Below are 13,318 nucleotides of genomic sequence, written 5' to 3' on the forward strand. Positions count from 1 at the left end.
GAATATTCCAGTGGGTATGAGCTGTGTGACAACAATGTGTCTGCAGACAGGCAAAGCTCTAAAACACCAGCACGTGTTTCAATTACAAGCTTTATTGGCTGGAAACAACAGGCTGTTGAGTAAAAGGAGGAGCACAGTTGTATAAGTTATAAAGTATTAAATTCATGACAAACATTCATGTGATACAATTCAATAGTAACATGCAAAAAAGGAATCTCGAGGTCTTATTGAATGGAGAAGTAGGCTGAGGGGCTGAATGGCTTCCTCCAACATTTTCCTCACATATTTGCAAAAATGTCATTCTTAATCGATCCGGGACTGAGTAATTGTACATGAGGAACAGTACAGCTATGGTTAACTGTGTTGTTCTCCGTTTTCCCTGTCCATAACTTTACCAATTAAAAAAAATCTGCCTCGAAGAATTGATTGAAAGTAATATTACCTTCTGTCTCACATGGTAACAAATGAATCCTGGTGAAATCCTGAGTGAGTGAGCAAAGGCCTGCTGTACCATCAGTTTGTTATCATGTCACCATGACTTCCCCCTCCTTCAGGACTTGTGGTGAGAACAGGAAATAGTGTGGCGAGTGGATGCTGGAGAGAAATCCCATCTTTTCGGATCAAATCTAGCCTCATTAAGGCCCAGGCAAGAAGATCCATGAGCTGCTTTCTTGCGATGGCCTAATGGAGGTCCAGATGTGCTCAGTTCATCACCGCTCAGAGACCTCAACTCACCACATCCCTGGTCACCTGCATGCTTGGTGGGTGGGAAATGTAGCTTTGATTGGGAAAGGTGAGGTGCCAGGGTGACCAGCCTGCCAGGCTAGTGGCACGGCTTGGTGGCTAAGGGTCTCTAATGACCCAAATCTCAGGACATTCAATAGAATGGATGGGAGAAGGAAAGGGGCTTGTCCCTTGCCTCCAATCCCCCTCACAACCCCTTCTCTCCTCACACTGCAATTGGCTGGCACACTTTGGTAGCTGGAGACATCAGGGTTGAGGCCTGTGATTGGTTAACGTGGTCATCCATGGGCACCTGTCAGTTCTTAATAAGCTGATTGGCAGGTGTTGAGGTGGTTAACTTGTTGGGGGGTTGATGTTTTCGGTGCCACCAAAGCACACTTTCCCCCAACCCCACAGTTTGAAATTAAAAGGGGAGAATCTTGTCCATAGTCTCTGTTGGCAGGGAAGAGATTGCCTGGCCTTTCTTGTAGCCAAAAAGAGAAGGGCAGGTTTTTAAACCTCCCACTATAAGCACTGTCTACATGCTCAGGGCTGTATCATGTGTTTTCCAGCAGTGAGCATAAAGTGCAGCTCATGTTATGATACCCTTTTAGAAGTTGGATTTAGCAAAGTCTTTTCAAGTTAAAAAGTATGTTTTTGGTGTTCCAAAAGACAAATCATACAAAGCTGAAGTCATACTTTTGGCTTTCTGCGTTCTTTTATTGCTCACTTTGATGGAGAGTGCAGGACCACAGTCCAAAAGGAGCACAAGGTAAACCTGTAAATGCTCTGTCAGCCCGCTGAGGCTGCAACACGGGATTATGTGCATGTCAAACAGGGAGTCTCTGCGTGAGTTCCTTAGGCTGGTGCCCAAACATGTGCAGGTGAGGCAGACTGGCTAAATCACCCATAGCATCCAGGACAGGTGCATCGTACCTGTGCAGATCTGCAGGGACAGGGTGAGACGAAATGTTTGCCGATAATTGCACAATGTTCAGCACCATTCGCGACTCCTCAGGTACTGAAGCAGTCCATGTCCAAATACAGCAAGATCTGGGCAACATCCAGAAATGGGCTGAAAGGTGGCAAATAATATTTGTGCCACACAAATACCAGACAATGACCATCTCCAGTCTAACCACTGCCCCATTACATTCAATGCATTAGCATCACTGAATTCCCCAGAATCAAACCCTGGCAGTTACTATTGATTGGAATCTCAACTGGGCTGGCCATACATGTACAATGGCTACATTCGCAGGTCAGAGACTGGGAATCCTGCAGCAAGTAACTCACCTCTTCTCTCCATAAAGCCTGTCCATCTACAAGGCACAGGTCAGCAGTATGATGGAATACTCCCCACTTGCCTGGATGGGTGTAGGTCCGCCAACAGACAAAGCTTGACACCATCAGGGACAAAGCTGCCCAATTGATTGGCATCACATCCAAAAGCCACTCTGCCCAGCCCTGCCATTGCTCAGTAACAGCAGTGTGTACTATCTACAAGATGCACCACAGATATTCACCAAAGATCCTCAGACAGCACCTTCCGAACCCTTGACCACTTCCATCTAGGACAAGGACAGCAGATACATGGGAACACCAACCCCTGCAAATTTCTCTGCAAGCCATTCACCATCCTGGCTTGGAAATATAGCGCTGTTTTTTGCCAGTGTTGCTGGGTCAAAATCCTGGAATTCCCTGCCTAAGTATATTGTGGGTCAATCCAGAGCACATGGACTGCAGGGTTCAAAAAAGGCACCTCCCCACCTTGTGAAGGGGCAATGTGGGACGGGCAATAAATGTTGGCCTAACAAGTGCCTCCCACGCCCCAGGAGTAAATTGAGAAGTCATTGGTAGTCATGTGCACTTGTGAGATAAGGATGTGCATTCCGGAAAAGGAATAATAAAGCGATTGGGAAACCAAAAAATCTTTCAGACCCCGACCTATCCATTCATTAAAATTTGAAAACAAATAAAAAATTCATGCATATGGGCACAATTTTGTCTTGTTTCCCAATCCATTGTTTCTTTATTGTATAACACATGATGTTTTGTTTGACATATTTTCAATTTCTTGTTGTTTTCTTGTAATTTGCTCCTGTTGTTTCATTTGTAATTCTCTTTCTTGTCTCAGCATTTCCATAAATTTTGTCAGATTGTTATTATTATTTTGTGCCACAGCTTCCAAAATGCTTTTCATCATTTTCGTCTGTTGCTCCATCGCAGCCTTTTGTAGCTCTGCCAGGGACTGTCTTTCTTTCTCAACTGCAAAGTTTGAAAAGTTAAATTTTTAACACCATTGTCTGCAGCGACTATGATTCAGTTTGCAATTTGTTTTGAAGTAATGAAGACATAAATGGGTGGATGGGGGCTAAAGGGGGAATAGGGAATTGGGTGGGTGGTGGAAAAAAGAAAAGGAGGGAATTGGAGGAATTAAGAGGAGTGAGAAGGAGGCTGTGCTCAAGGAAGCATTTTGCCACGGCTGGGAGAGAAGGTGGGGAAGTGGCAAGGAGACATTGTGCAATGCCTCAGCAGGAAACAGCAGTCTTTTCTCCCTTAGAGTGAGGAGGGCAGGATCTACAGAGTAGAGGGCAGCAAGAAGGGGTTGGGGAGAGTGTGCAAGAGACAGGAGTGTATGGTGGGATGGTGTATTGGGGATAACAAGGAGGCAGAGACAGGAGTACAGGAGGGGGAGACAGAGAGAATGGGTTGGGAGAGACAAGGGAAGTGCAGAGGGGGAGTGCAGTGACGGAGTACGGGGTGGGAGTCCGGGGTGTGAGTACATGGGGGAGTATGGGCGAGGAGTACAGGGGTTATGCGGGGGATTGGAGTATGGGGGTCATGGAAAACAATATTTGCAATTAAAAGGCTGATTTCCAACAAAAATATTTTCTTTCTAAAATATCATTTAACATGGTAAAACATTCTAGATACATTACTATATCAAACATACTACACAGCCTCTGAGAGTCATGCAGCATAGAAGCAGGCCCTTCTGTCCACTGTTGCCATGCCAACCAATTCCAAACTGCACTAACCTCGTCTACCTGCTCTTTCTCCATTATGATAAGGGGTCGAGCTGTACTGATGTGCCACTGGACTGTTTATCCAGAAATCCTTTGAAATGCTCTCAGGACATAAGGTTTCATTCCACTAATGGGATTGCAGCTGGTGGACATTATAATTAGTGAATAAATCTGGAATTAAAAGCTAAACTCACTAATGGGGACTGTCGAATGATTGGACTGTCAGAATAACTCATCATTTAGGAAAGGAAATCTGATGTCCTCATCTTGCCTGCCTGATATGACTCTAGACCCACAGCAATGTGGCTCACTTTTATTACCCTGGAAACAATTTTCTTATTTTTTATTTCAAAAGTGTACTTACTTCATTAAAAAAAATCTTTATATACATAGATAATGGGAACTGCAGATGCTGGAGAATCCAAGATAACAAAGTGTGGAGCTGGATGAACACAGCAGGCCAAGCAGCATCCTGCTCCTGAGATGCTGCTTGGCCTGCTGTGTTCATCCAGCTCCACTTTTCATATACATACATACTCACTGGAGCAGCTCGATTCTGTAGATTCTTTGCATATTGATAATCAAACAAATGTTGGCACATGACTTTCACAGAAGTTCCAACAAATAAACCCAAGGTATTATGCAATATAATATTTACATACATTTGAGGAACCAGTCGATAATAAACCGGCCCCCATTGTACTTGGGCTGAAAACCATTGGACTGTGGTCTTTCCCCACTGAGCCTTGGTGACAGCTGACCCAAACTTTAATGGCCCCTCAGCATGTAGTCCTGGACCTTGGAATGTGCCAATCTGCAACACTGGGTCAGGGCTAACTCCTTGCTCTGGAAGCTTCAGGCAGCCCAAAGAGCATCTTTCACCAAGTTGATCGTGCTTGAGGCGGAGTTGATGTTTGTCATGGTGTGCATCCCGAGGAATAGACTGCACAGCACAGAGTTTCACTTCATGGAGCTGCTCGGGACGAACCTCGACAAAAACCACTGCATCTTCCTCCAGACTGCCTTTGCTAAAACACATTCCAGAGGGCAGTGTACGGTAGTACGCAGAGACAGGATTGTGCTTTTTCATCAGGAGTTTCATCAGGATCGTGCTTTACTCTCATTGCCACTGAACTATTTCCACAGAGGCCAGTATCCCATTGCCAATCACCCTTTATTTACAATGTCAACAGCACTGCCTTTCACGAAGTCAGACGTTCCTGCAGTCCAATATTCCTGACTCTGACCTTTTTATGTAAGCCAGGGCTCCCCAATTGGGCCAGATTAACAGCCCCAGTCAGTGAACTCAGTCTCTGAGGTCCAGCTAGATGACTTTTTTACAATCCCTCCAGGGTATTATGATGAAAGGTTGGCCCAGGGAATGAGAGGAGGATGTAAGAAGGTCTCAGTGGGAAGCAGATATTGATTTCCACAAAGCATTACTGTCACACAGCTCCCTCAACAAAAGTCCCAAAGTATTTGCAGAGGGGTTTCTTAGCTTCTGCTGAAACACTTGGTCAAAGGAGTGAGAGGACCCCGGCCATCAGTCTGTAGCATTGGGTATGTACAACATAGAAACAGGGGCCTGGGATAAATTGGCCCTATATACTCAATAGCCAGATCCATAATGACCTTTATAGGAGATCAGGAAATGCAAGTGTAGCAGTTTTTGTTCAAACAATCACAAATTGTTGAGTGTCGGTATGAGCTAGCTGTGATCACAAACCCCATAAATCCACCAAGCGGCAGAGGGTTAAGGTCAAAAGTTGCTGGTTGAAGGTGTTTGGAGATAGGACTGGAAGCAACATAGAGTTATACAACTGTACAGCACAGAAACAGACCCGTCGGTCCAACACGTCCATACTGACCAGATATCTTAAATTAATCTAGTCCCATTTGCCAGCACTTGGCCCATATCCTTCTCAATCCTTCCTATTCATATATCCATCCAGATGCCTTTTAAATGCTGTAATTGTACCGGCCTTCACTACTTCCTCTGGCAACTCATTCCATACACGCACCACCCTCTATGTGAAAGAGTTGCTCTTTAGGCCCCTTTTAAATCTTTCCCTTCTCATCTTAAACATATGCCCTCTAGTTTTGGACTCCCCTACCCCAGGGAAAAGATTAAGTAGAGTCTAGAAGAACTGTAGATGCTGTACGTCAGGAACAAAAACAAAAAACAACCCTATCCCACCTCCCTCCATAATTTTTGCACATAATCTGACGTTTTCCCAGCCACCATCAATTCTGAAGAAGGGTCACCAAACACAAAACGTTCACTCTGTTTTCTTCTTCACAGATGCCGCCAGACCTTTTGAGCTTTTCCAGCAACTTTGTTTTTAGTTCCCAGGGAAAAGGCCTTGGCTATTCACTTTATCCATGTCCCTCGTGATTTTATAAACTTCTCTCAGGTCACCGCTCAGTCTCGTTGGAAAATAGTCCCAGACTATTCACCTCTTCCGACAGCACAAACCCTGCAAACCTGACAACATGCTCGTAAATCTTTTCTGAACCCTTTCATGTTTCACAACATCCTTCCTTTAGCAGGGAGACCAGAGCTGAATGCAGTATTCCAACAGTTGGCTGACCAATGTCCTGTGCAGCTACAACGTGACCTCCCAACTCCCATACTCAATGCACTAACCAATAAAAAACAAGTATACCTTCTTCACTATCCGACTCCACTTTCAAGGAACTATGGGATAGCACTACAAGGTCTCTTTGATCAGCAACACTGACCAGGACCTTACCATGAAGGTATATCAATCCTGTTCTGATTTGCCTTTCCAAGTTGCAGCACCTCACCTTTACCTAAATTAAACTCCATTGGCTCCTCCTCAGCCCATTAACCCATCTGACCAAAGTCCCATTTTACCTCAAGGTAACCTCCTTGGCTGCCCACTACAACACCAATTTCAGTATTATCTGCAAACTTATTAACCATACCTGCTAAAGTCACATCTAAATCATTCATATAAATGAGGATAAACAGTGGACCCAGCACTGAACCTTACGGTATACTCCAGGTCACAGGCTTCCAACCTGAAAAGCAACCCTCTACAACCACCCGCTGTTTCCTATCTTTGAGCCAATTCTGCATCCAAATTGTTAGTTCTTCCTGTTTTCCACATGATCTAACCTTGGTAACCGTTCTACCATGTGGAAATTGTCAAAGTAAGGCGTTCGATAAGGTTCCCCACAATAGGCTATTGTACAAAATGCGGAGGAATGGAATTGTGGGAGATATAACAGTTTGGATTGGAAATTGGCTTGCTGAAAGAAGACAGAGGGTGGTAGTTGATGGGAAATGTTCATCCTGGAGACCAGTTACTAGTGGTGTACATCAAGGGTCGGTGTTGGGTCCACTGCTGTTTGTTATTTTTATAAACGACCTGGATGAGGGCGTAGAAGGATGGGTTAGTAAATTTGCAGACGAAACTAAGGTCGGTGGAGTTGTGGATAGTGACGAAGGATGCTGTAGGTTGCAGAGAGACATAGATAAGCTGCAGAGCTGGGCTGAGAGGTGGCAAATGGAGTTTAATGCAGACAAGTGTGAGGTGATGCACTTTGGTAGGAGGAACCAGAAGGCAAAGTACAGGGCTAATGGTAAGATTCTTAGTAGTGTAGATGAGCAGAGAGATCTCAGTGTCCATGTACACAGATCCTTGAAAGTTGCCATCCAGGTTGACCGGGCTGTTAAGGCATACAGTGTTTTAGCTTTTATTAATAGAGGGATCGAGTTCCGGAACCAAGAGGTTATGGTGAAGCTGTACAAAACTCTGGTGCGGCCGCACTTGGAGTATTGTGTACAGTTCTGGTCACCGCATTATAAGAAGGATGTGGAAGCTTTGGGAAGGGTGCAGAGGAGATTTACTAGGATGTTGCCTGTTATGGAGGGAAGGTCTTACGAGGAAAGGCTGAGGGACTTGAGGCTGTTTTCATTAGAGAGAAGAAGGTTGAGAGGTGACTTAATTGAAACATAAAATAATCAGAGGGTTAGATAGGGTGGATAGGGAGAGCCTTTTTCCCAGGATGATGATGGCGAGCACGAAGGGGCATAGCTTTAAACTGAGGGGTGAAAGATATAGGACAGATGTCAGAGGTAGTTTCTTTACTCAGAGAGTAGTAAGGGAATGGAACGCTTTGCCTGCAACGGTAGTAGATTCGCCAACTTTAGGTACATTTGAGTCGTCATTGGACAAGCATATGGACGTACATGGAATAGTGTCGGTTAGATGGGCTTGAGATCGGTATGACAGGTCAGCACAACATCGAGGGCTGAAGGGCCTGTACTGTGCTGTAATGTTCTATATTCTATGTTCTAAATGCCTCACTGGAGCACAAATAGATCATGTTCATCAATCCCCTTCCTCACTTCTTCAAAAAACTCAATCAAGTTAGTGAGACACGATTTCCCACACACACATCCCTCGTCAGTCCTTGTCTTTCCAAATACATGTAGATCCTGTCCTTCAGGATCCCCTCCAACAACTTGCCCACCACCGCTGTCAGACTCACTGGTCTACCGCTCCTCAGCTTTTCCTTCCCACTATGTTTAAATAGTGGCACCACGTTAGCCAACCTCCAGCTCCTGGCACCTCAGTAGTGGCAATTGATGATACAGGTCTTTCAGCAAGAAGTCCAGCAGTCACTTCCCCAGCTTCCTACAGAGTTCAAGGCTAAACCTGATCAGTTCCCAGGCATTTATCCATCTTTGTGAAGACCAGCACCTCCCGCTCTGTTTTATAGACCCTTTTCAAGACATCACTATTTATTTCCCCAAGTTCTCCAGCTTTCATATCTTTCTCCAAAAGAAACACTGATGCAAGATACTTGTTTAACATCTCCTGAAGTTCCACACAGAGATAGCCTTGCTAATCTTTAAGGGCACCTATTCTCTCCCCAAGTACACTTTTGTCCTTAATGTATTTATAGAATCCCTTTGGATTCTTCTTAATTCTATCTGCCAAAACTATCTCATGTCCCGTTTTTGTCCTCCTGATGACCCTAATAAGTACACTCCCCCTACCTTTATACTCTTCCAGGGAGTCAATCGAACATGGCTGTCTTTACCTGACATATAATTCCTTCTTTTCCTCGACCAGAGCCTCAGTTTCTCCAGTTATCCAGCATTCCCTACACATGCCAGCCTTGCCCTTCACTGTGACAACAACATACTGTCACTGGACTCATGTAATTTTTGAAGGAATCTGACTTTCCAGCCATCCCTTTACCTGCAAACATCTGCCCCGATCAACTTTTGTTCGTTCTTGCCTAATACCGTCAAAATTGGCTTTCCTCCAATTTAGCACTTGAATTTTTAGACCAAGTCTATCCTGGACAATCACTATTTTAATTCCAATAGAATTATGGTCACTGGCCTCAGAAGTGGTCCCCCACTGACACCTTAGTTACCTGCCCTGCCTGATATCCCAAGATTAGGTCAGGTTTTGCATCTTCTCTCACAGATACATCTGCATACTGAATAAGAACATTTTCTTGCACACACTTAAATTCCTCACCATCCAAGCTCTGAACACTATGGCAGTCCCAGTCTGTGTTTGGAAAATTAAAGTCTGCAACCATTACCACCTTATTGGAATGTTTTCATGCTACTTGTCATTAGGATTTGCAAATCTGTTTGAGAGCAAAGCTTTCAAACCTGAAACAGATCTTTGAAGAAAAAGTACAGGAGTATGGAGAAAAAATGTAATGATGCAGATTGCGTTTTGAAAGAACAAGCGCAATCTGAAAGTGAATGCAAATATGATGAAAGAACGTATGTTTCTATTCAAATGACCCACGCCCCTCAGAATCTTGTAAACCGTGATCGGTTGCCCCTCCTCCTTCTCTGCTCCAAAGAAAAGACCCCATTTAAGGAGTGCCCTTCCCAGTAACCCCATCTGGTGCAGGAATTGAACCCATGCTATCGGCATAATATCTCTGTTGCAAACCAGCTGTCTAGCCAACTGAGCTAACCAACCCCTCCAGAAACAACACTTGGGTCCCTGCACCATCAGACTCTGGGTCAGGCATGTTCATACTAAACTGCAGGCTGCATCCAGCAGTCTTGGTCACTGCTGCATATCCCATGAGTGTAACAGCAGCTCTCTGTCAGAGTGATGGGCTCCTGGAGGTGAAGATTTCTGTTTGTGTTAATCCAGTTTGTCTCAAGTAGACAATCAGCCAGGAACAATGTAGCACATCGACATGGAACTGAGATTACATTATTAATATCTCTAACCTCTTCGTGGGGGCAGAGTGGGAAATGCTCCAAGAAATTCTCAGCCAATTGAATAAAAGATTTAAATCAAAAGTAACTTGCCCTCCACTTTCCGCTCTCTGTTCGTGAGGTCCTCATCCATCATACGAATGTTTTCAGATTCACTCTTTCTCTGTTTTAGAAATTCTTCAAGAACATCAGTTGCCTAATGAGTGAACAGACAAACGTTAGCTTATTATCAAAAAAAGACTGTGTTTTCTCATTAAATAATTCTTGCATGTTGGAATTTAACTCATAAAATGTGTCCAATACACAATGTGCAGCTGTAAAGTTTCAGATTGAATGTATGAAATACGCAAAGGGATAGGGGCTGGAGAAGACTAACTGCTCCACCATTCGATACAAGCATGGCTGATCTTGGGCTGAAACTCTGAAACCATTTGAGTTGGGAATTCCAGGGATTCACAATCCTTTGACTGAACTCTGGACTGAGCGCCTGGCTCTTTATCCTGTGACTGCATCTCCATGTTTTAGATTCCCTGAGCGGTGCAATCTTCTGGCATTTACCCAATCGATCCCTTTTAGAATCGACAACGGTTCACTCCAGTTTACTCAACTTCTTCTAAGAGCATTGGAACAGGAGTACGCCATTCAGCCCCTCAAGCCTGTTCCATCATTCAGTAAGATCAAGGCTGATCTGTGGCCCAATTCCTCATGTCTGCCTTGGGCCTGTACACCTTGATTCGCTTGCTACATTAAAATGTGTCTACCTGAGACAGATTACCAGAGGACAATCAGCACATCCCAGGGTAAAAGTGAATTGGCTGTGCTGCCATGAATACAAGCATATACTTCCTGGAAATATGGAGACCAAATAGTTTTCTGGATACAAACGGGAAATATTGGAGAAATTCAGCAGGGCTGGCTGCAACTATAGGAAGACAATGAGGGCTACAAGTCCGATCTGAGCCTTCTCCAGAACTGAAGTGCCTTGTCTAACTGATGGTATTTATGGTGTAGAAAAGGGGGAGGAGGAGCAAATGGAATTGATGCTAAAAGGGCCCACAGCAAAAGGTAAAGGGGTTGTGATTGGTTGTAGAGAAGTAATATTGAATCAAGACAAGGTGTTAATTGAACATAGCAATAGCAGAAAATTGGTCAGCTTTACTGAGAGGAAGACCACATCAGCAGTAAACTGAGGGCGTGGGGTATAAGAACTCATTGAAACAGGGGACATAGGTGATGATCTGATGCTGTTGAATGCAATGCCCTAGTCCAGTGGCCTGTAAAATGGCCAAATGGAAAATGAGGTGCTGTCGCTCCAGCTTGCACTGGGCCAGTAGACCTAGAATGGAAATGTTAGCACGAGATCAAGATGGTGTATTGAGATAGCAAGTACATAGAACATAGAACATTACAGCACAGTACAGGCCCTTCGGCCCTCAATGTTGTGCCGACCTGTCATACCGATATGAAGCCCATCTAACCTACACTATTCCATGTACGTCCATATGCTTGTCCAATGACGACTTAAATGTACCTAAAGTTGGCGAATCTACTACCGTTGCAGGCAAAGCGTTCCATTCCCTTACTACTCTCTGAGTAAAGAAACTACCTCTGACATCTGTCCTATATCTTTCACCCCTCAATTTAAAGCTATGCCCCCTCGTGCTCGCCGTCACCATCCTAGGAAAAAGGCTCTCCCTATCCACCATATCTAACCCTCTGATTATTTTATATGTTTCAATTAAGTCACCTCTCAACCTTCTTCTCTCTAATGAAAACAGCCTCAAGTCCCTCAGCCTTTCCTCATAAGACCTTCCCTCCATAACAGGCAACATCCTAGTAAATCTCCTCTGCACCCTTTCCAAAGCTTCCACATCCTTCTTATAATGCGGTGACCAGAACTGTATACAATACTCCAAGTGCGGCCGCACCAGAGTTTTGTACAGCTTCACCATAACCTCTTGGTTCGTTCCAAGTGATTGGATGGTCAGGGTCATTTTTACAGATAGAGAAAAGGTGTTGTACAAAGGCTTCACCCAGTTTACATTTGGTCTCAGTATCCCAAACATGGTCTCAGCTGTGACTTATATAATTGCAACAAGAATCCTTCGTTCCTGTGTTCCAATCCCTTGCAGTCAAGACCAACGTTGTTACAAAATCAGAGACAGTAGGATCTGCAGATGCTGGAGAATCGGAGGTAACAAGGTGCAGAGCTGGATGAACACAGCAGGCCAAACAGCATCAGAGGAGCAGAAAAGCTGATGTTTTGGGTCTGGACCCTTCTTCAGAAATGGGGGAGGGGAAGGGGATTCTGAAATAACTAGAGAGAGAGTGTGGTAACAGGCCATTTGGCCCGACAAGTCCACATTGCCCATCCAAACAGCATCCCACTCAGACCCACTCCCCTGCATTTCCCATGTTTACCCCACCAAACCTAAATATCCCTGGACACGATGGGCAATTTAGCCTGGTCAATCCACCTACCCTGCATATTTTTGGACCATGGGAGGAAACCCACGCCGACACGGGGAGAATGTGCAAACTCCACACAGACAGTCGCCCGAGGGTGGAATTGATCCCGGGTCCCAGGTGCTGTGAGGCAATAGTACTAACCATGGAGCTACCGTGTTGTCAAACCTCTTGTGTGTTGTTGGATTTGCACTCATCCAGGCAAGTGGGGAGTCTTCCATCATATTAGGCTACTTAGTAAGAGCCCATGAGTGTGGATGGAGAATATTCTAATGGACAGAGAACTGGATAACCAATGGAAGGCAGAGAAATGGGGTAATGGACCATTTTCTGGATGGTGATCTGGAATAGTGTTGGGGCCACAATTATTTACAATACATATCAATGACTTTGATGAGGCAGCTGAACATCCTACACTAATGTTTGTGTGAAGCCAAGCAATGAGGTTGACCCAGGAAGTCTCTGGAGAGATAGAGATAGGTTAGGTGAATGAGCAAAAACTTGGCAGATGCAATATAAGGTTCAGTAAAGTGTGGGAAAAAACTGTCTTCTTCCCAATGGATCTGAGCTGTATGCACTGGGTGGAAGGGGTTAAAAACAGTCCGATAGTTTTTATGTCTAAATAACTGATTTGCATTTTTTTCCAAATTACCTTCACTCCTTTTTGTGGTGTCTGATTATAGCGATTGATAGCTATAGTTCGATCTTTCAAATACTCCGAGTATCCACCAGGCAATAAGTAGACATTTGCTGCAAAGTTCACATCAATTTCCTGAAATAGTTCCTTCAGTAGCCCTCTGCATTTCTTGCTAGATTCCGCTCCATTTCTTTTACAATAATCATCAAATGTTGCATCAATGGCTCC

General features: G+C 44.4%; 1 protein-coding gene across 1 annotated transcript in view; it reads right to left on the reverse strand.

Annotated features, from left to right (window-relative positions):
• Window positions 1-2,677: 2,677 nt before the first annotated feature.
• LOC125455206 (guanylate-binding protein 3-like) overlaps window positions 2,678-13,318 on the reverse strand; it is a 58,932-nt gene continuing 48,291 nt past the window's right edge. Inside the window, exons 8-10 of the mRNA XM_059648832.1 lie at window positions 13,106-13,318; window positions 10,081-10,183; window positions 2,678-2,991 (exon numbers count right to left, since the gene is read on the reverse strand). Of these exons, the coding sequence (XP_059504815.1) occupies window positions 2,756-2,991; window positions 10,081-10,183; window positions 13,106-13,318 (552 nt within the window). The 3' untranslated portion in view covers window positions 2,678-2,755. The remainder of the gene's footprint in view (window positions 2,992-10,080; window positions 10,184-13,105) is intronic.

Source organism: Stegostoma tigrinum, chromosome 9 (assembly GCF_030684315.1).
Source record: "Stegostoma tigrinum isolate sSteTig4 chromosome 9, sSteTig4.hap1, whole genome shotgun sequence".
NCBI classification, from domain to species: domain Eukaryota; kingdom Metazoa; phylum Chordata; class Chondrichthyes; order Orectolobiformes; family Stegostomatidae; genus Stegostoma; species Stegostoma tigrinum.